The 23,341-nt window shown below is 47.8% G+C and overlaps 1 protein-coding gene across 1 annotated transcript in view; it reads left to right on the forward strand.

Moving 5' to 3' along the window:
* Positions 1 to 23,341, forward strand: part of LOC144115029 (netrin receptor unc-40-like) — a 49,465-nt gene that overhangs the window by 10,505 nt on the left and 15,619 nt on the right. Inside the window, exons 3-4 of the mRNA XM_077649155.1 lie at positions 22 to 46; positions 2,471 to 2,764. Of these exons, the coding sequence (XP_077505281.1) occupies positions 22 to 46; positions 2,471 to 2,764 (319 nt within the window). The remainder of the gene's footprint in view (positions 1 to 21; positions 47 to 2,470; positions 2,765 to 23,341) is intronic.

Raw genomic sequence — 23,341 nt, forward strand, 5'->3', positions numbered from 1 at the left:
CAATCTTTTTACATCTTTCAGATATTCCGACTGGCGGCGGCCGTAGGTAAGGCAAAGTCTCAGCCTGGCACTGAGCAGTTTTCTTTACCTTCGAATGGTGCACAAAGATAACAGCGACCTGTTTTTGCTTGAGAGACGCCACAGTGCTGCCCCCTATGGGCGTTTGCCGTATGTAAGACCAAAAGTAAGGGAAATGCGGCTTTGTGGTCTAAATTCCAAGACGTATACGAGCCAGTGGAAATCTCCATAAATGTGCGCATGCCCAATGCTATTACCTGTGCTCTCGCACGTTATTGTGGTGCACACCCACTCCCACGAGGTCGCGCATTAGTGCACCTAGTTACATGACCATGTTGTTTTTACTTATCACCTCAGGAAAACAGCGCGGAAATCCAGTACAGCTAAGGAAGGACAGGGCAAGCACTTCTGCTGTTCTGTCTTAGCTCTGCCTTTCTCTTTTGCGCTGTTTTGCTAAGATGCTACTATGCCAGCTTGCCCGACCATCGATGCCACGAAGCGTTCTTTTTAGTTTTAGTACCGCTTGAGCATACTCAACAAGTTGAATACACGCGTGTTGGATAAAAGTGAACTTGACCTTACGATAGGCAAACGCTTACTCCTGTGCGCTCTGCTAAGGTAAGCTCCACTGACACGGAAAACATAACACATGCTGTTGACAAATGGGCTGGGGCTTGGCTTGAAATCCGCTATGTCGGTAACGACTGCGCGCGAAAACGTTGCAAGCATAGATCTCTAAAAGGCACAATTAAACATGCCACAGTCCAGTGGGCCTACGTTATCCCCAATCCATATTAATAACCTGAAAGCTTTTTGTGTTGCACCACAGCAGTTTCAGTGCGGTCTTTTCGGGGACCAGTATGAAATACGGGCGCTCGTTGCGGCCACTCCTCAAATGGAGCAGTTCCGACAGCGTGGAAACGAATCCTTGCATCTCTCAGTAAAAAAAAAAAAGGTAGTAGAAAGGTAGCAAGTGCAGCAGTTACGGATTCTGATTGCGTTTTACTCCTTTTTTACTAACTATTTACTACCGTCATAAAGGTAATTAGTAGCGCCAGGTTAGTAACCGTTCCTTTAACCCTAAAACAAAGCCATAGAATAATTGACACATGCTGTTGTGTGAATAAAATAGTTTTTGTAATGAAACACTTCTGTAGCGGCGTGCGGCTAGCTAGACTAACCTGTGTCTACAATTGCAACTTCATAATTAAGGCTGGTTTTTTAGCTTCACGGGTAAGAGCTACTAGCTCGTAACTGAGAATCAAATTTACGTAGTATATAAGACAGAGAAAGATTTTCCTGTGTACGCGCACTGCGCGTGTCGCGCTTGTGTGACTCCTTCTGATTTGTGCTTTTCTTGCATTCTGAACCTTGGCGTGTGCCAGGTAAGGTTGTATACGATGCCATCACCTCGCATAATTTGCTCATGTAATGCGCAATGTGTCTAAGCTTAAGTGAGTGATTTACGGCCAGCACATTCTGGTAGTCCTGACTGCATGGTGTTGGGAATTAGTGATACTGAACATATAGTTTTTTTTTATTTTTACAGTGTGCACAAATTTAACCAGCAACGCCACCACAACGTATGAAGAACTAACACTATACACGAAAACAGTTTCCATCCATTTTCTTAATAAATACTACTAGCTTTATGTTTGTGACTGTATTGCTCTTCACTAGCTTCTTGAGGTAGTAATTTTCACTAGTTTTAGTTTTACTACCTCCAGTTAGTAAGAAGGTAGTGATCTGTGCGTCAATTAACTGGTTAGTAGTTACTTGGTGAATTCTGACTTTTTCTTAAAGGTAAGGCCAATAAGTCTCATCATAGACCATGACGGGGGATGGTGCTTTAAATAAGGGCTAATATTTCGATGTCAGCGGCTACCGTTCTATGTGAATGGTACCAAGGAACAAAACCAAAAAAAAAGCAGGAAACAGGTGCCAGTTTCGGCAGACGCTCTAAAGGCGATTATACTGTCGTAAGCCAGCAGTTCTTACCGCCTCAACATTTACACTTGCGACTCGTAGCTCCTGGGGCAAATCTCATATTATCGGCTTTCCTGGCAAAATAAATACAGCTTCAGGATCATTCCATACAATCCGAAATCGCTCTGATCAGTTCATCTTCGCCCCCCGGTGGCGGTGGCGGTGGCCGTAACGACCGTTACGACGTTAAGCTGCATGCTTATGTGTCCTTCTCCAGTGATGACGTTCACAGGGACTTGAGGGGAAAAATGTTATTTTGGCTTCACAATGTGGTTTTATAGTTTACGCTGAAGAATTTTCGGGGTACAAAGAAGTGACCGCCTTTCGCGATCACCAGATCTTTGGCGGGCCCGAGATACTTACTTTCTTGGAAAAACGGGAGGGCTCTCAGATGCACCGGGGGAAGAGGGTGTCCTTGAGCACGCTTGCAGACCGCTGCGAGGTTGAGTGCCGTGGCTTGGCGCAGGGGACGGCAGTGTGGGAAGCCTGAGCGCCGGTCTCGTGGGTCCGGACACCGCCATGCTGTCCTGGGCGCAGCCGACGGGCGGCGCCGACGGCTACGAGCTGCGCGTGATGCGTGGATCGGCGCTGGTCTTCGCCCAGCGCTTTCCGCTCGACGCGGCGGAGAAGACTCAGCCTGTGCTCTATTACCGACTCACGGGCCTGCGGCCGGCCACAACCTACAACGTGTCCGTGTCCGCCATTTTCGGAGGCCAACAGGGTCCCGTTTCCAGCGTCGTGTTCACCACGGCTGCACTAGGTGAAGCGGCTGTTTCATTTTCTCTTTGAGCATTCTTTAGAGACGTGTACGTCCTGGAGGTATGGGGCACGAAGCGCGAGCACGTTTTTTGCTGAGCCGTCAATAATGAGCTTCTCAAAGGCGAAAGTGAGGCTCGGTAAAGCGACTCACTTTCTCGCCACGTTCATCAGGAGGGAACGGCTCAGTCGTTCTCTGGGACTGGCATGTTGTGAGTGAAGCCTCTAGTCCGGAACGTTCCAGCCCGGTCGTTAACGGCTTAGTAGCAAAGCCTTACTGGCGGCATCAACTATAATTGTGGTAGGGAGCAGCATATGTGAAAACCACGTATCCGATGACACGTGGCTTGAACATGGGCCATGGCACGGCCAGCAGCGCGAATGGACATCATTAACCCTTAGTGAGAATCCAAATCACGGTCCAGCTGCGTTCTTTCTATGGGTCCTCTGCGTTTACGCCAGTACTGTCAGTCATGTTCGATGCCAGCTGGCATGAATATATCGCCAGTGCCTCGTCTGAAAAATGCCAAATACATAGTGGGCCACTCCCAACTCCTGTCCTCCCTCTAGAGTTGTCCATAAACCTGCTCTTGGTTTCGTTAGTAACAAGCATCCGGGGACTTGACAGAGATTCGAAACCACTGCTCTGGAAGCCTGCGTGCCAAAATTTCGAGAACAATTACAGGAAGATGACAAGAAGATAGTTTCTAGCCAGTAATGCACTTTCTTTTTGACTAGAATGTATCGACAACTCTTGCCATCACGATGTGTTGAAAGCCCTTCTGCCTCGATAGCCACTCAAGACTACACATCCAGCGTATACGCGGCGCATGGTCCACTGTTTTAAGTGCGGGAGCAAAGCGGACGAAATTCATTTGAGCAGTGTTTCCCTTGCATGCAGTTCATACCATCTAAAGCCACGAAGACGGTTCCCACCGGTACGGCAGCGTTTTACAGAGCTGATTACACCGGCCCCACAGACCTTCAGTGTGAACCTTCTTTAATGCCCCATTAGTAGCCCGCAGTGGTATCTGGCAGACAAGATGGAACAAATGAAATGCGCGGTTTTGAACACTCGCCGAGTTCATTTCCTCTGCACACCATTGCTTGTATCACTTGTTTGAACTTTAAGGCTCCTGTACAGCGGAAAATGCGGTGCCCTGCCGGCGGCCTACGGCGTTGCTGTCGTGGAACTTCGGATTGGTCGGAAAGGTTTGACGTCACACGTGGAACGGCGGTACTGAAAAGTTATTAAAAGATTACATAAATTGTGATTACAAGGTAGCAACGTGACTCAAACGTCATTACGACATGCCAGTAGATAAAGTAAATGAATTGCGCTGAAAAGAAAATCGGGGTAACTAGCTGGGAATCGCACCCCTGACCCTTAGATTGTGAGTCACAGGCGATTTTTTTTCTTCAGCATGGTATTTATTATACTGAAGCAATGTTCTATGCACATGAACTATGTAGAAACCATTAGGAAAACAGTGTCAAATAACACGACACACCTAAGCAACCAAGCACTAGAAAAAAGGCAATGCAGAGCACATCACTAAGAGGAAGTGCCAGTCTGATTCGAAATTTGTCTGGGCATACACTTCCTTTAGATGAATAATCATTCTGCAGAAGTGGTAGTTTGCAGAAACAAGATTCGCAATGTCGGTCCGTCATGTGTGTTTTCCAGAGGCTGCGTACTGTGATTAAAAAGAACGCGTCTAAATGTTCATCAACTAAAGGCAGTGCGGTTAGATTGCACAAAATGCGGTGTCAGATTAAGTCTTTTTTTGTTTAATGTCCGTTGAGGGATATTTCAGAATAGTATTGCATCTTTGAAACTGACTAAACAATGTTCCATTGTTTCTGGAACATCACCAAGGCGGCAATTTACCGTAGACACAAAACTGTCCTTTTTCTCTACCCATAATTTAACCGGCAGATGTCATTGTACACGGCGAGAGGCGCGTTTTACGCACTCTTCTAAGTACATTATGTCCCGGCAAACCAAAATACTCAGAGCGGTACATGGTCGGAGGGAAGAGCATGCAAATTCATTGTACAACTGTTTCCTTGGCCACTAAGGCACATTCGTACGGCTTGGATAAACCGGAGTTTTAAAAATATATGTGGTATGGTGTTTAACATAATGTGTTAGCTTACGACTGCATGCTAATGAGTACATGTGTGGGATTAGAGAGGCACTAATTAAGGGAGCGGTGATTAATTGACTAGCAAAGTGCATTTCGATGAGGGGTGAGTGTACGCGAACGAGTGTACGCTAGTGTCAGTTGATACTGGAGTGTCACGTGATTTGGCAACATTAGATTACTTAATCTGGTAATATGCTAGTGAGATAACGTGGAATCGTTGATGGGACCCATTAACGCTATGCCATCATATACTCTCAAAGTCGGAGCTTAAGTGCCCCCCCCCCCCCCCCCAATTTTTTTAAAATTTGCTTGCGAGCCATGGGACAGTTTTTATTATACGCAGTGTTTTCGTGATCGCGTTAGCCATCTTTTTTAGCTCATGAGTGACTAAAGTAAGTTTCGAAAGGAACTTTATCCAGCAAGTATAAACCATTTTTGTTCCTAATTATTGAAGAAGGCTTTTTAAAAAAAAAACATTTTTTATATGTGAGATTAGATTCTTATTTCAAAATCTCAAAGAAATAACGCATAGCAAACTTCATAACAGGAACTTCACGGGCTTAAAAAAAAACTCGCGCATGTCGCATAGTGAGTATTCCGCATTGAATAGCAGCTCATGTCACTGCCATCGTGAAGAACGTGCGCACACTGTTATCTGAAAAGGCTACGATGTTGTATTCCTAAAGGAAAACAATTTATTAACTGAAAAGAAGCCTGCGAAGGTGCCACCGACGCCCTCTCTCGTAAAGGGCGTTAACGTTTGTTCTCTTTCACGAAGATGGGCCTATGCGAGGAGAGCACCTTGGGGCTAATTTGATCAGGCCGCCGTGCTCCCGCTAAATGCAGCGCGACCGCATACAAACTGCCTCACGAAGTGACGATCGTGTCAGTTGGCTCAGGCAGAAAAACCCGTGCCTCGCATTACCGCAGAACCGCTTGGGTTCGGGACTTCTGCGAGCAGACTCGACGGGCTCTCTGAAGCCTTGCGTTCTGGCGCTGTCTTCTTGCCCGAGAAGCAGAATGTTCTTTCGTAGATGTTTCATGAAAGCAGAAGGAAACGTTTGCCTCGTAATAGCAGTTTTTCGCACAGTACTGATCACGGAAGGGAAAATCATAATGTCCAGCTAATGATAACTGCACGCATATCCTCACTCGGACGCATATGCATTTGCGGCGTCCCCGCTTGTTTCAGCGGGCGCCAATGACACCTGTACAAACAGGGGACCGAACCAGCGGGCTCCCGGACCATCACTTAGGCCCGTGTCAACAACAGGAAGGACCACCAGTTTGGGAGGGGGGGGGGGTGCGCACCAGCCACGTTCAGCCCGGAGACCGTACGCACGAGCGGCCGCACGTGGAGGGGTTGCGACACGCGCTTCGCTTCATGTGTCTCGCTTGCTGGCGCACCTTGGCAAGCGCCGCGCACGCACGCACGCACAGGCTGGAAACGACGGCCGTGAAACAAGCGCCACGGTTGGCGTTGCGTCGTGCCTGGAGGGGGGAGGACGCCATCCGGATGTGCGCGCTGCGGTGGCCGCCCAAAGCTGATCGAGTGACACCGGTGGTGGGAGGTCGCCGTCACGCACGGTGAAGCGACGCGTGTCTGGCGGCGTGGAGGTCGAGTGGCGAAGCCTGTCACCAGAAGGGAGCGCAGCAGCTGAGCCAAGACGTTACCGCGGATATTGCACAAAGGAGGCGTCGTCTCGACGCGACGTTGGGATCACCACTTGCGTGATGGACGAATGATGGCGGGCAGCCAGTTGTGCTAAATGTTTACAATAGCGCTTGTCAAGATTACATATGGTAGTGGGATTAGAGTCACGATGTTTTTCGGACGTGAGGCCGGTTGGTTAATGACCGTCGCTACAGCCTTATTGCTTGCCAGCATAAAAGCCCGGGCCATTCGCGAACTAACGCAAGAACCAACTGCTTTGTGCATCCACCGCTTATTTCGCTGCCGGGCTTCATTGCATGGTACGCACCGTGAAGTCGAAGGCTGGATGATTTCCTAGTCAGCATCACTGTAACAATCCCATGGCAACAACAAATTGTTTTGTTTTTTTCAGAATGAGCGCCCAGACCCAGATTTAAACGCCAATGACACTGTATCCCGTACATCGGCATCTGGTACCTTTAGTATTAGTTTTGAATAGTCTTCTTTTGGAATTCCGTTTTCAACCCAACGTTTCTTGTCCCGTACGAACCGTTGGATCCAGCATCCACGTTACTGGCAACGTTGATTCACTAGGTATAATGCCTGCATGACCACAATCATGAATGGTGATGTGACGGCGCAATGGTTCGCATGTACCTACACACGTGAGCGCATACACGATGCAGCGAACGGCAGAGATGGCACTGCTTGGCTTTTCGGATGTGGCTTCGCAATGCAAGGGGCCGTGTCAATAGCATCCCTCACATTGCCATGACGTGTTGCTCACGCTGTTACGCCGCGAGAGACGTCAAAGGCTCCCTTTTAACAAGGCCTGCGAGTTACCGCGCCTGAGAACAGGGACCGTCTCCGGTAACATTATAACTTCAAAACACACTGCCAGTGGAAGAAATGCTAAGATATAAGGTATTTAGTACGTGTCGATTTTGCCATTAGGACAAATTGATGTGGCGTTTGTACAGACTGGATGGGAAGACGCGCTACATTGTACCTTACGGCGCGAAGAAAAACATCGCTTTATTTCGCGGTGTGCAGATTCATTCGGCCCAAACAAAACTGTATTTGAAGCATCTATGTAAAGAGCATCCGTGTACAAAAGCGTCCAGCTCTCGGTCGAGTGAGATAAATCGGTGATCTGCGCGCTCTGATTACTCCGGTTCCCTAAGCATTGCGAAGAAAAAGGAAATTGGAGAACATGCACTTGCACGTGACACATGCACGTGGAGTAGCCAGCATTGGCATACACGTCTTCTCTTAACAGATTTGCAACATGCATTCGTCACCCGAGGCTGCGTTCCGCGGTCCGCTGAAAACTCTCACTCCCTTTATTTCCGCATGTGCCTGACACAGTATTTTTGAACGCTCCGTATTTGTCGCGAACATAATGCCAGGTGCTGTGAGCGGGCTACGGGGCACGTGTAATCTTACCGAGCGCTTACTTCGACAGCAACGCGTCCCCTCTGTGCTCTCCCAGGAGAAAAACTGGATACCTTGCACCGGCATATCTCTACCATCTTTGCTACCACTTAGCGGATCGAGAGAAACATCTCGCATGTCCTGAAGAGGTCAGAGATGGCGCCACGTGCAGCGGGAGCGCAAGGAGGAGCGGCAGCGGCTAAGGTGCGCCTTTACCTCCCCAGCCGTGTAGCGGGCTGTCGTCATCGGAGGCAGCAGTGAGAGGTGACGCCCGAAGGGATGATTAAGGCTATGGCGGGGCAATCAGAGGATCCAACGCCACATGAATGAGCACTTTCGTTATTGACTGCAATCGGTCATCATTCTAGAAAACTAGCGACAAGTTGTACACGGAGCAGCGAAGAAAGAAATAAAAAGTAAAAGACGTATCAGGTCGCGCCGGGGAAGGCGATGGTCCACTTTGTCTTAATCTACGATCGCGAAGCGATATTGGAGCAGGCTGTGAAAGTCTCGATTTCTACACCACGTTCGTTTTAGGACCATTGACTACGGTGGGACAGCGGCTTATGGAGCTGCTCCTGCTGAGGGAGGAGGCTGCTGCAGCGGCCGCACATTTCTATGCAGGCGGTATTCAAACAGCATCAAACTACAAAGAACCGCCTTGACCTTTAGGAGCAGGATGAACGACCCAGATCAAGACTGAGTCCAAGTTCTTCACCGCTTCTTTCCGTTGTAGTGCAGTGTACTTTCAGCCATAAAATTTTTATTTGTCAAGACGAAAGGTAAGATTTTCAAAATTTCGCTCATTGGTTAACAACAACAAAAAAGTGAGCGCCAGGCGGACGACGGTGTTCTGGAGGCCCACTTCGCCGAACTCACCAGGCGTGGCAACACTCCTTCTGAGCTGTTGGCCGCACAGACGCACTGCGCATGAATCCGCGCTTTTAGACATACATCGTACGAAGAATATTCAACCATGACACCACATTTTTCCGAAAGCAACATGTTTTGGAACCGGTAATGCAGGCTAGCTGTCACTACCCATTTGCGTATTGCTGTTGATAAAGCTGAATGTTCGACCTTATGCAGTTTACACATAAGTTAGAAGTAAGGCAAGATAAGTGATTAGTATCATAAAGAGATTTTACTCGAGCATATTAATTAAATGGTGCGGCCATTAGTTCATGTTACGTCGCCCTGACATCGGGAAGCAATTGAACACGACGGGAACGTGCATGTGAGGATGTATGCATGAGAATGCACGGTGAAAGCAGTAGCAAACTCCAAGCTTTGAGGGTTTCCTACTAGCACTTCTCCCGAGACTCACAAGAACCCAAAAAGCGGGCGGTGTCGCGGAGTAAGCAGATATATAGTGTCATGCATAAGAAATACAGTTCATAACTATTCCTTCAGGCGCTGTGTCCACATCTGGGGACGCGACCTGAACAGTGTCAAATTCCTCGTACGCAAGGCGCAATATCCTCTAATGTAGGCGCAATAAAATGTGCTGAGATATGGAAAACCACGCGTAGCAACCTATCAAACCAGCTGTGCGAAATGAACGCAGGAAAGCGTTTTTAAAATGGACGTCTCCGTGTTTTGTGGTAGCACTGGCACGGCTCCACCGACCTTGTTTTTGTCTGCTTGTTTTGCAGCAATGGGCGCTTTAAAGTGCTTAAAATGGCGTACTTGTTTACATAATGACTCCGCCTTATTGGAATCTGTCAAAAGAAGCATAATTGACACCTTGAAAGGCGTTCCGGGTCGCAACGTGGATATTCCAGGCGATTTTTTTAACGTTTACAGATTTTTATTTTAAAAACAGATACGTCAGTGCGGTCTTTGCAGGTGGTTTGTACAGCGAGGCGGACATTATGGATTTGACAAAGCTCAATAATTAGACGACTAACCAACTAAATTTGACTAAAAAGCTTTCTTTACTTTCGATTTCATGGGGCAAGATTATATTATACTGCGCAATTGACGGCCGTGAACATCGAAGGTGAGCGCAGTTTTTAAATCTCTTTTATCGGCGATGTGGTTCGAAAAATATGGATAAAAATACGGAATTGAAAGCTTGTTGAGTCGGCTTTCCTGCAATGCACAATTGTAAAAAGGTGTCGTTTGCATTTATAATGCCGCAAATACAGACGCCGTTTGTGTTTTTATGAAGCACTTGCCGCCGAAACCGCGATGATATTAAGGCGTAGCAACGACATTTATAAATCTGCAACGCGAGAAAGCCAACTGAACGAGCTTGGAAATGCGTAATTTTGTTCGATGTTTCAAGCCATATTGCCGATGAAGAAAATATAAACACTGCGCTCCACTTCAGTGCTGCCGGCCTCTTCAATTTCGTAATATCCTGGCCCCTAACTTCAAAAATAAAGAAAGCTGATTTGATTACTGTAGTTAATTCAGTCCATTTATTGAGGTCTGTCACGTCCATAACGACCGCCTTGCTGCACAATCTACTTTCAGAGACCACATCGACGCATATCAGTTTTTAAATTAAGTATCTGTAAGCGTTAAAAAAAATCTGCCTATATAACGGCCCGACGGAGATTGCTTACATAACCATCGGAGGAAGTGGAATTTTTTTTCGTGGATTTTTGGCACGCTCCTTAAAATAATCTGAAATTTACCCCCCCCCCCCCCCCCTTCCCGCAGTAAATCATAATTATTGCCTGAAGGGTTTATCTAACAACTGGCATAAAAAGTTTTTGTTTTTCCGAATCTAATGTTTTTCACGCTTCCAGCGGTTTATCAATTAGGGCTCGCTCTCTCGCGTTGAAGCATTTCTGGTTGGCTCAGTTGTTAGAGCTACAGTCCCAAAATGGTGACAGTACAGTGTTGCGAGCCCGTAATTGGGATGGCTTTTTTTTCAACTACGAAGATATGAGAAAGCTGCGTAGCTTACTTCTGGAGCGTACCTGAATGTTGCCTATCATTTCTCTTGTTTGAAAGCTGATAATCCTCGAACATACGTACACTCAGCATGCAACGTTGCAGACCGCGCCTTATATAAGACAGCACGAAATTATGGCTGCTTAAACTACTACCTTCTAAAGGACAAGAAATTGCCTAAGTTCTGGAGTTATGCAGTTTTCGGGTTTGAACCATGTGGGATTATATCATGTAGCCCAGCTAACGTATACTAGCAAACGCAAGCTTGCATCCTAGGAATAGTGATATATTGCATCGCCCAACGTTGACGACCCATGCTCTAGCTGAAGCTATAGGGGATCGACCGTCAATTGAAACTATCCAAATTCAGAAAAGCTGGCATAATTTTCTCTGATTATCCTTTCAATACGTCGACCATTCGGGGCAAGGTGGGTTAAGCAACTTCGAATAAAAAAAATGGACACGTAAGAACCGCCAAGACGTGGCGTTTCCAGATGTTACTTCACACTTGCAAAATACACCGTAACACAGTAACACAAATGAACAAGTGAATAAAATAGCAATGAAAAGCATTAAAAATAAAGCATCGATTAAGCGCAGGCGCGTGGCGTGTTTCAAGATTTAAAGATTCTTAAACATGTCAAAAACCGAAGAAAATAGGACAGGATTTTTCGGAATGAGATTTTAATGCTCCTGTTGAGCGGCTTCACACCGCGTCTTCGAGCCATAGGCTTGCTTTTCTCTCGCGTGTGGGGATCTTGTGTCAAGTGCGTTCTCCCTGCGCGCTAGTTGTCGACAGCTCACGTACGCGCTGCAGAGGAAACATGATTGATCACTTCTCCTTACTGGCATGCGAAAGCACGCTGAGGTATCGGCGCGAATTGTGCTTCCTGAAGAAACGCTATTTTCCGGTCGTGAAGAAGCGCATCTCGCGTGTGGGTGCTTTGAGTGAGAGGCCGATGCGTCTTACTTTCGCCTCGGCTGCAGGGATGGTTGATCGAGTTCCGTCTCGGTTCGGCGGAAAAAAGAGAACGGTACGCCTGTCTGCGGTGTTTTGGTGCGTTTCGCCAGGCCACCACTGGAGACAAGCACAGGCAGACCGGAACGCTGTTGCAGATATACGCGTTATGGAGCGTCTGTTCATGCGCTGTCGTCGTTGCGTAACACGTGAGCCATGTGCGCTACATACGTGCGGTCTGCGCCAAAAATACACGGACCAAGGGATTTGCTATTAGGCCGTGTAGTAAGGCTCTCAGCACCCCTGGACGTTCTCGGCTGCAGGGGGGCGATGACGAGGGCTCCTATCAACTTTGAGAGTTTTTTTTTTTTACTCCTGTCGATGCGAAACGAGGCACAGTGCCCGTCTCAAGAGCAAATCACTTCGGCCGTATATTCTTGACGTAGCCTGTACGTGGCCGCCGCGGTGGCTCAGTGGTAATGGCACTCGTCTGCTGACCCGAAAGACGCGGGTTCGGTCCCGGTCGCGGCGGTCGAATTTCGATGGAGGCGAAATTGTGTACTGTGTGATGTCAGTGCACGTTAAAGAACCCCAGGTGGTCGAAATTTCCGGAGCCCTTCACTATATACGGCGTCCCTCGTAGCCTTAGTCGCTTTGGGACGTTAAACCCCCTTAAACCATAAACCGTAGCCGGTACATACATGCGTACTGTCTTTGCCAAAATTAACTAGACAACAGGGATTGTTTTTTAGACATGTATAATGAGCCACTTATGGCACCTTTTAACCTTTATATCAGTGTTAAGCAAAGGTTACCCATTGCCCCACTTTTCGAAACATTTTTGCCTTTATGGTTGACGTATAGGCGTTCACTACACGGACGAGAAGCAACCCTGTTGCCTGGTTACCTTTAGCAAAGACGCTATGTGCCATACATACACTGTTACAGTCCCGGCCACAATACTGCGAATATTAAGAAAAATTGGCGAAAATTAGGAAGTACTTTATACGTATGTTAGTACATGGTGCTGGTGCGCTCGCTTATAAACCTTAGAAACCATCCTGTCCTTTCTACGGAACGAGTGACAAAATTTTAAACGCCTAAGCGTACTTTGTAATATTTTGGCCGCACCTGTACATACGTACCGCCTTTTCCAAAAGTAATCAGGCAACGGGGTTCGCTTCTCAGCCGTACAATGAAGCCCTTACGGCCTCCCTAAACACCAAAAGATCTCGTACAGTCAGGGCAACGGTTCTCCTTACCTTACACAGATTTAGTGCTCGAAGGGGGGGTGGGGGGTGGCCTGTGTGCTCCATTACGCGGCTAAGAAACTAACCCCGCTGTCTGGTTACTTTCAATAATAATAATTGGTTTTTGGGGAAAGGAAATGGCGCAGTATCTGTGGGGAAAGGAAATGGCGCAGTATCTGTCTCATATATCGTTGGACACCTGAACCGCGCCGTAAGGGAAGGGATAAAGGAGGGAGTGAAAGAAGAAAGGAAGAAGAGGTGCCGTAGTGGAGGGCTCCGGAATAATTTCGACCACCTGGGGATCTTTAACGTGCCCTGACATCGCACAGCACACGGGCGCCTTAGCGTTTCGCCTCCATAAAAACGCAGCCGCCGCGGTCGGGTTCGAACCCGGGAACTCCGGATCAGTAGCCGAGCGCCCTAACCACTGAGCCACCGCGGCGGGGGTTACTTTTGGCAAAGACGACTTACGTACCACCGGCCGAAAAACTTTACGGACGCTAGTGCGCGGGAAAAAAATTATTTTCACGGAATACAGTCAATTGGAATGTGTCAAGGTGTAATGAGACGTGCATGCTTCATCCGCTGGTAGCAATACCTCGGGACAGGGCCACGAGGCAGAGCTACAATACATTTTGCCGAGGAAACGCGTCCCGTAGACATCTGATCGCGATAGTGCGCAGAGTACATACTGTCAAGAGTAAAAGCGGTGTATAACAATAGCGCTTCGTCTAGACTTGATTACCGCGCCACTTGCCAGCAGCGCCTACTGTCCACACAGACGCCGTAAGGCGCCGCACCAGCAGCGAGCCATGCAACAGCGAGTGGTGTACATCGCTTGCACCCGATGGTGCATAACACACATAGCGCGCGGCAGGAAGCATAATACTAATTTAGTAATTTCGTCACAAACTTCGCCCTTAAAATTCCGCCTGCTCGTATTGTCCGCCTCATTGTGATAAAGGAACCTGTACGGGTCCTGAAACCTCTTTCATCATTGTTTACTTGACCAGTGACAGTGAATCTTGTTTTACTTCTATGCCTGACCAGGTGTATGTATTTATGTGTAATCAAGGATTCGACGAAAATTCTATTCCGGGTAACAGCATGGAAGTTACGCAAGTACGAACCCGCACGAACTTTTAAGCACATTTGGACGTTATGCGTGTAAGCCTAGACATAAGAACGCACGAGGAGTGTCCACTCTCTCGAAATTTTGACACAGAGGAAGCGGGCTTCTAAACTAGCACGTCGTTCAATTCATCCACCATCTGTTCGTTATGTGATGTAAAGGTATAGCCTCGTGTCCTCCTTTTTCTCCAGCCCTCGTACAAGCTCAGCTGACTTTTGTCAAGTTCTGGTCATGGAATTTGCATCGTCCTATACTCTTGAGTGCGCCGCACACTCTCGCCCTTATTTCTCTGGCTTCTCGAAGGAGTGGGCTAGGGAACGCGACGACGTGTTGAGGAGAATGAATATACAAAAAAAATCACTAGACGCGATGCGGCAGAGTATGCGTTAGCATTAGTGTTCTCCCCGTGAGTAGCAGTCGCTGGCTCTGGCGGGTTCAGATCGCGTCAGCAGGTGGCGTGATCCAGTGACACGCCATACTCGTCGCTCCACTCTCCCGGTCCAATCCAACGATCAGTGCGACACAGCGTACCTCCTCTCCACTCTCTCCATACCTGGGTTCTGATTCGCGGCCGCGGTGGTGCCCCTCTCGCCACCCGTCTCCTCCCACCCTCTCTTCCCTCTCCCTCTCTCCTTCTTCTCCTCTGAACGAGAGAGAGATTTCTCTCTCTCTCTCTTCCTCTCTCAATTTCGCCTCCTTCCAGCCGAGGTATCACACGCTAACACCGGACACCTTTTGCAGAAATGGGCTTCTTAATGCTTACACATTAAAGAAGTTAGTGCTTTCTGAACGCATTTCACTGCCTCTCAGTGCTTTGCGATATTTCGTTTTGCCTATTAAAAAAATTGTGCGTTGCCATTCGTACGTACGTATGCGTGCGCATCGCTATTACGCGCTAGCGCCAGCGGTACGGAGAAGAGAACAACAAAGGAGGAAAGAAAACGAAGGAGTAGAACCTGAGGGGAGAGAGATCTGTAGCTGCGCAAGCGGCACAGGCTATACACATGCAAAGACGCTCTACTCTGGCGCTAGCGGAATAAGCTACTCACTTAATAAGCGGCGCCCTCCGGAGAACGTGCGCAGACTTTGACAGCTTACAGAACCTTGAAAATTCACTGCAGTAACGGAGGGGTCTTCGAAACCCAGTCGCGTACAGTGGAGCGCTATCATAGCCCGACTGCTTACAGCTTTCGCCGTCTCCGCATAAAATCTCGGCCGGAAAAGCGGCTCACCACAGTTGAGGTTGCAGAGGGACGACATTTGAGGGACTGAATACCACCAGCGGCTCCCGCTTTGCCAAATCCTTTGATTGCGGACGGTTTGGACGAGGCAGAGCGGCTTTCGCGAGACGGCATTGGCAAGCTTCCGCTTTGAGACACCCACTCGCCAGACGGCAGCCGCCGTGGCTTCTCGAGTCTCTAAAGAATAACGGCACACCGCAGAAAGGCGGAGCAGCTGCATTTGTTGATGATGCTGCAGTCATGCCTTGGTCACTGTACACAGACGGATACTCAATTCGTCTCTTGATCTGATTTTGTTCCTTGGAAAATTTCTTTCGAGATGTGGTTTTTACGCGCACTTTCAATTCATCGGTAAAATATGGAAGTCATGCTCAATTGAGATTGATTTCTGTTTAATTTGCATTTTTGCGTACACGGGTCATTAGAATGAGATGTGCGCTTTTAATTTATACTGGGTGTTTCAGCCAATTGTTTCAAAAATTCCCAAGATAGTTTGGCCCGAAAAAGAAAATCTTTTAGGGAAGAAACTGTCAGCCGAGGCGGGCGTCAGCATTTTTTAAAACCGCTATAATTGAGTAGCTGTGTAACTAAAAAAATTACTGATGTTCTTTTTTTAATTACCACAATCTGTTGGTTAGGTTCATGGCGAACTCATAGCCGTGGAGCAGAAGATGTCATATCAGTTCTTAAAACGAAGAAAAAGTCGTCCTTTAAAGCACTGACATTTCAACAAGTCGCTCTCTGGCGTAGCGTTTTCACTGAACTACCTGCGCACAGCTTGTGTTTCTGTTTGAAGCGAGCAAGTCTGGTGCTTCTCTCTGCATCTAACCGTAACGCAGCGCCATGTGCGCAGGAGGTTTAGTGAAAATTCGACGCCCGCTGGCGACGCGTTGATGCAGTGACCAGTTCGAACTGTGTGCGCTATTCTGGCTCGACAGGCTCTTCTGCTTCGTAGTTCGGAGCAAGAAAAACGATAGTCATCGCCGACTAAGTGACCGTCGTTTATAAGAGGGACGAAACGAAAGGAAGCGCATGCCGCGGCAAATAAAAGCGTTGAAGGCATGAATGCACTCCCCTGCATTGGCGCCCTCCGCAGACACGTATTAGCCGGATGCCTGCTGTTACCGCTGTTTCCATGCTGCTGTTGAATGTTCTGCGCGAGATAGAAACTTCGAGGTTGAGCAGCAGATGGCGCAACGGGACCGCCTTGCTCACGTCTACGTGCGCAGCTGTTAGGGCTTATGAGCTACTCGGCAAATAACAACTAGTAGCCTATATATAAGCTTAAAAAAGTTTTAGGTGTTCGGGACATTACAGCCGCAAGTATATTTGTCGGAGTCACTACAATAATACCTGCTTAAGTTTCAAAGTAGGTTGCCGCGGTGGCTCACGGGGATTATGGTTCTCGGCTGCTGGCCCGAAAGACGCGGGTTCGATCCCGGCCGCGGCGGTCGAATTTCGATGGAGGCGAAATGCTGGAGGCCCGTGTGCTGTCCCATGTCAGTGCACGCTAAAGAACCCCAGGTGGTCGAAATTTCCGCAGCCCTTCACTACGGCGTCCCTCATAGCCAAGTCTCTTTTGGAACGTCAAACCCCGTAAAACCACCAAGTTTCAAATCTACGCATATGGCACGCTTTTGGTTGGGCAGGCGCTATACAGCACGGCATTTGGATCATTTCCGACGATTAGAATTATCGACTCCGTTACAATAAGTGCTGTAATCGATAACGCGCGATGAATTTGGCCTGCTCCTTATCGCAGATTCCCTTGTGCAGCAAGGACATTCAAAGATTTCTACGAATTTGGCCCGACCGATATTGAACGCCCGCTCGGGCAGCTTTATCGACTGACCATTACCAGCCAGCTGGCGCCGGCTCTGCGTACACGGGCTACTTAATTGATAATACACGCTCAAGAAAAAAAAGTGTGTGTTCGTTATATACAAGTCTTCGCCTGCAGTGTTTGTGCTAAGACTCTTGGGGCCGTCATATAGGGCACCGTAGCCTTTTCTCTAACTGGTAGCCCAAAACTATTGGAGCTTTTACGTGTTTAGGGCGTGCGCTGAGTGCAAAAAGAAATTTGGCTGAGATGCCTATTAAGTGAGCAAGAAACAACTGCTAGGAAAACTAGCCTACTTGTAAATAATTTGTTTATATGACGCAATTGATATGTCGAGCTGCTGCTTTCTTCACTAGTTTTATAGAAGTCGCTAATGTTTAGCTGGTTTAACGAGACCATGAACTAAGCAGGCTGACAAGCTTAAAAAGCGCTTTTGTTGTCAGCAACAATTTTAGTCTGCACCCCCCCCCCCCTCCCGCCCCCATTTATGTAATGCCTCAATAGAGGATTTTAAGGGTAAAATAAATTATGATTATGATGTTGATGATGATACCTTGACGGCATTGCATGCCCAGAGTGCACTACAGAGTTCGAGTGTGCCGGCTTCAATCACTCTAGTCGCTGCCTAAGTTGAGACGTAGGCAAATCGAAAGCGCATTGTGTTCTGATAGTGGTGATATTTTGGAACCCCTGGCCTGTCACACCCATTCTTCTCTTGTATTGAACTTTGATTTTGACCCTTCAATGTTGTCAACCTCAGAAGTTCGTCATAAATCCTCAGAGTTGCTGTCCCGACTGCGTTGCTTTATTCAATGCACGCTGTTTCCCCGTTAATGTGTTAGGCATTAGTGGTGTCTCCTTCTTTTAACAGAGCAGGGAAGCACCAACACATGATTGCCTTGCGGATCACTAAAGTCTCGATAATAGAAATGCTTAGTTCTGCTGCGTCTGTAAGGTGGTGGTGGTGGTAATGTTAATGCACAGGCGGGATAAGCTCCGTCTGATACATTGATTTCAATGATTGTGTCTCCACTGCCACTTTTCTATTAATAAGGCCAGTAAGAATAATGCATGTATGTGAGCAATGAGAATGTGACGTTTTTCTTTAAAGAAAGGTTTGCTAATAAGAGTTGCATTTCCAGCATCGTTAACGTACGATGGACAATAAAAAGCTTCATAATGTCTTCTGAGTTTCCGGAGAATGAAGTCGGAGCTGGAGAGATCATTTGTACCCCTCCTCCCCAATTCCACCCGCCCCCTAGAGTAGAAACGTTATCCATTCATGGTTATAGATGCCATATAGACTGAAAAAAAAACAAATACAAGTGTAAATTTTTTTCTCAAACTCAAGCTTTCACTTGGAAGAGGAAATGTGGCGCAGTAGTCGCGCGGTGTGCCGCTGGCTCTATGCAAGCGTCCGAGAGCATCAAATGTTTTCAGTGCCTATTCTCGCTAACCTCATTTGGACTTCCTCCCAAACTCGCGGCAAAATTGATGCCGAAACTGAAATGAGGGAGTTTTCATCCCAAATGCAGTCATATTCGAGAAAACGAAGAGAGCACCGAGCTGCGTTCTTAGCCCGGCCGGTGCAGAGGCAATATCATCGCCTGACGGCTTTGACCACTCGGCCGTAGCCAAAAAGCGTTTGCAATCGCTGTCTTTGTGCATGAACTGCACTTGCTTGAAACTGCACGGCGGCCACACTGAGAACCGATAAAGCTACAAAGACCATGCCACTCCCTAGCGTGTACAGATGAACGATGTTCGAAAACTATTCGACGAACCACATATACGGGAGAAACACAAGGACTGGCGCAACACTAACAACTATTTTATTCTTCTCACACCAACGCATAGATATAGATTTATCCACACTTGCGCAAGCTAACAAAATTCCAGTCATGCAAGATTACTGGCAATGATGCGAGCACAAAAACTTCAATTCGCATCATTTCCAGTAATCTTGCATGACTGGAATTTTGTTAGCTTGCGCAAGTGTGGATAAATGTATATCTATGCGTTGGTGTGAGAAGAATAAAATAGTTGTTAGTGTTGCGCCAGTCCCTGTGTTTCTCCCGTATATGGGGTTCGTCGAATAGTTTGCGCACATCGTTCATCTGTGTCACCATGCACCAACTAGGCTCAACAGAAGTGTTATTGAAGTCCCTAGCGTGTAGTTCGCCGCAGTGAGAACACTTGGCAGTGCTTCGAGAGCCATATGGTAGTGAATACATGAAATTGCAGGTGGTGGCGCTTACCACGATTGCACAAAAGAAGGGGACAAATAATTATCGTCATGGATCGCCATTCACGTCGAGCACGGTCATCCTACGCGTCCACGCTTTCGGCGGGAGTAATGGAGCAACCGCTAGATGATGCAAAATGTATCGAAAGCCAGCAGGCGTTCTTAGCAGCGTCGTCGGCGCCAACACTGGCCGTTGGCCAGGTCCGAGCTCGCGCCCTAACATCGACCACAATGGAGACAAAACGTCATGGCCGTTTAGCGCGCGCTGTGCCGTAGCTGAGAGCTGTCACTTGGCGCCGGGCCGCTTTGTCGTTTTTCCTCCGTCACCAGTGGTGGTGCACCGTGCGGTTACACGTCTTCAGAATCTTAAACACTACGCGTGACAGACGTCAGAGCAGAGAAGCATGCTGACTAGAGAAGGCGGCCCAACATGTCGCCAAAGCCGAAGAAAGGCTAGGGAACGGCCACCCTGAATAAGTATATGGCCTGGCCCAGACCAGTTCGAAGAGTACGGCTAACAGCGTCTATGACCCGTCCTAGAATGTGATCCCTCGATCCGGAAACGCACTTGATGCTGACACTTTCGGCGACGAGGCAGACCAATGTCCGTTTTTAATGAAGGCTACAAGCGAGAAGAAAATGCGTGTAGCGTGTATTATATGCTTCGCAGAGGTAAGTTACGTGGCGGTGAATCTCGACAGATTCGTCATCACTGCATGCTTGCGGCTCGCGCCTTGTTAATTTACTGCTCGTGTCAGTTTTTACTGCACTTGACGAATGGATTTAAATTTGACATGACCTACACACTGAGTTTATTCTGTTACCTTTTTTCTTCGCAGAAAAACAAACTGCTTGAAAGGAACACATTAACTAGAGAAAATATACAAATGGTGCTGGACGAGCGTAGACAGTGTGTCTTCTTTCGTAAACGTGCTCCAAGTTTTTTTTTTCTGTAAAGTATGCACCAACTTGCCCAACAAGCCATGCACCTTTTTTTCTATGCTGTAAGAGCCTTCATATCAGTTCTTGATGTTTGAAGTCTAGGGCAATTTAACCCGGACAGAAAACAGTGCAGTGCTCTCGCCAGTCAGTCCTACGGCTGTGGTCTGTGGGCAATATAGTCGTATTTCCGTTGATTGGACATTTTGCTGTTTTCAAAAATACGAGGGCATGAGGCTCAACCTTGAGTTAGGTCAATGGCGGGTAAAGTAGCAATTAATCTAAATATAGTGTTATCACTAGGCCAAGCTTCCGATTCTACAATTTGAGCGAATAAGTTAGTCGAGGTGGCGTCTAAGACAACTGTTTCCCCAAGATAATTTCCTCCCCTTTGGTAACATGGAATAGCGGTTGGTAGCTCTTCGGCGGGCCTCTTTCATTTCCAGAATAATTAAGATAACGTTGCGAACGATATAAAGATATGAAATGAAATAAAAAAAGTCGTATATATGGGGCTTACGGTGTGCAGTTGCATTGTATTATTGCTTGCCGCTCCTATCAGTACGAGATCGCCTTACGACATTTGCTGAATGAAAGAATTCGCGAGGGGCGCATAAACAACAGAGTTGGAAATACGGCTTGACTCTTGCTCCCCCGAGAGTTCAATGCTGTTCGTGACTGCATTATGCGCAGTTACATGCGTAATTATGCGCGCACCTGAAGAGTCGGTGCGATTATAAAACGGTGATGTGAGTATAAGTTCAGCACCGGTTGCACTCTGGCGACTTCAGAAGCTGTTGCCGATTTTTGTAGCCGCAGTGACGACATGCATAACCTCATAAATAGCTGCTGAGAGACTTGGGTAGGGTTTTCTGTTAAAAAGACTGTTCATATCTGCGTCGTTGTTGCGCCCTGGCAGGCATATAGGCTAGTGAGTATGCCTATAGTCGTTTTTACGGCTATTTTTTATCCGCACTGTGACTGCGAAAGCTGTGTTCTAAGACAATTAAAAAGTAAAAAGCCAAGAAAAGGAGAGCACGCGAGCCGAAGCTGGATCATTTGGAGACAAAAAATTGGCGCTGGTTTAGCACTGGTTAAACCTGGAGTGACACGATAGCTACAGCTGGCTGAGTGGAACTTGGTCACGTGACCAGCCAATTGACGAACCACGTGATCAGCCACGGCGCCGCGCCGCCAGCAGCTGCTCCGCACCACGTGACAGCGTGGCGGCGCCGCCACGCTGAAGGCGCGAAATGCTACCGTAATGTAGCTATCGCTACAAAAGTTCTTTAATTACCAAAGTGCTTAAGCTTGCAGTCGGTTCAGTGGTAACCAAGATGCCTCTAACTTTACCGCTGGTGAAATGCACGGAAACAGTGAATGTTGTTTTGAAAGATACTAGACACCAGGAAGGCTTCAGCCTTGCATACAAACGGTGCGAAGGGCTGGCAGTGGATATTCAGTTCCTCGTCATGCTGCGGCTGCAGTGCACAGCGCAACGGTTCTACTCTTGACGTCACTTACAGTGAAGGCAAGAGTGGCGATGTCCGCTGCAACCGCATAAAGTAACCATTTTTCCTAACTGCCAGCAAGCGGAAATCCTGTGTGCGGTTACACAAGAGGGTTACGAAACGACCGGTCTCCTTTACACACGAAGCATGCGCGCCTATTGTCAGCGGTGAAAGCGTATGCGGATGATGACTGTTCCGATCTACGGCGAGCAACGCACGGCGAACAGAGTACCGTGTTCAGTTGTAAAGGGTGACTGTCTTCGCGCCTCCTCTGCTCCCAGAAACGAGGTTCGCGCAGCAACGCAAGTTGGTTCGCGAATTTGCGCTGTCCAACCGTTTCCATCGGCCTATATCGTTGATCGAAACAGGCACAGAAGGAAATCAGGTGCCTTCGATATCTATCAGCTTTTTTTTTTCGTCACCTATACCTCGTGGTTTGCTAAGTGGTATGCCACTGCCAAAGTAAACGGACGTCCGTATCCCTTGAACAGCCACCACACGTGTGGCGATGCGTTTAAATGTACCTTCGAACCTTTTGTACTCTTGAAGCATGTTTTCTGTACTTATCGTTTTTTTTTTGATCAGGAACGCTTTGTTACTGTCGCTGTCACATGCGTAGAGTTAACGGACGTTTTTAGCATACCGGAGACGTACTACCGGAGACGTATGCCGGTTTACCGGACCCCTCTCGCGCATGCGCAGTGGCATTGTTGGGGTGAGGAGGAGCCAGTGCGCGTGCGCAGCCGGCGTCCGGTAAACCGGTATACGTCTCCGGTAGGACGTCTCTGGTATGTTAAAAATTTCTAATATAAGATGTCTGACACGCTGGTTAATATCAACAAGTTGATTTAGGCACGTTAACCTCGGAGATGAACTGTTTCGAGTTAGTGGAGCGCAGCGATGTGCAAGCCATTTACGTTGTATTAGTTATTTCGGTGAATCTATACGGAAGCGAGATCCGTGCCTATGCGGCGGAAAGGTCATGCGGCCGCCCATGCGAAAGCAGGTTGCGTTGCTCATGGCACGGGAAGTTGCGTCAGGTAGAGGGGATGTCCTGTCTGCCTAATGGATCATCTAATTAATATACCAGAGCTATACATGTTGCCAGGCGCTGCGATCGTTCTGATGGGTAGACGCCGCGTCTGCAATAATTACCGGGGGCAGAAAGTGATGGTTACCCCCGAGGGATCGAGTAAACTAAATTTTCATGTAAAAAAAACAATTAATAAAATGCAAACGCAGCATCGTGCATTTCCTTCGCTTTTTCACCTCCGGGCATCAAGCCGATTTGTTTCGCTCGCTTATCATGTTAGTAAGTGT

Source organism: Amblyomma americanum, chromosome 1, assembly GCF_052857255.1.
Source record: "Amblyomma americanum isolate KBUSLIRL-KWMA chromosome 1, ASM5285725v1, whole genome shotgun sequence".
NCBI lineage: Eukaryota > Metazoa > Arthropoda > Arachnida > Ixodida > Ixodidae > Amblyomma > Amblyomma americanum.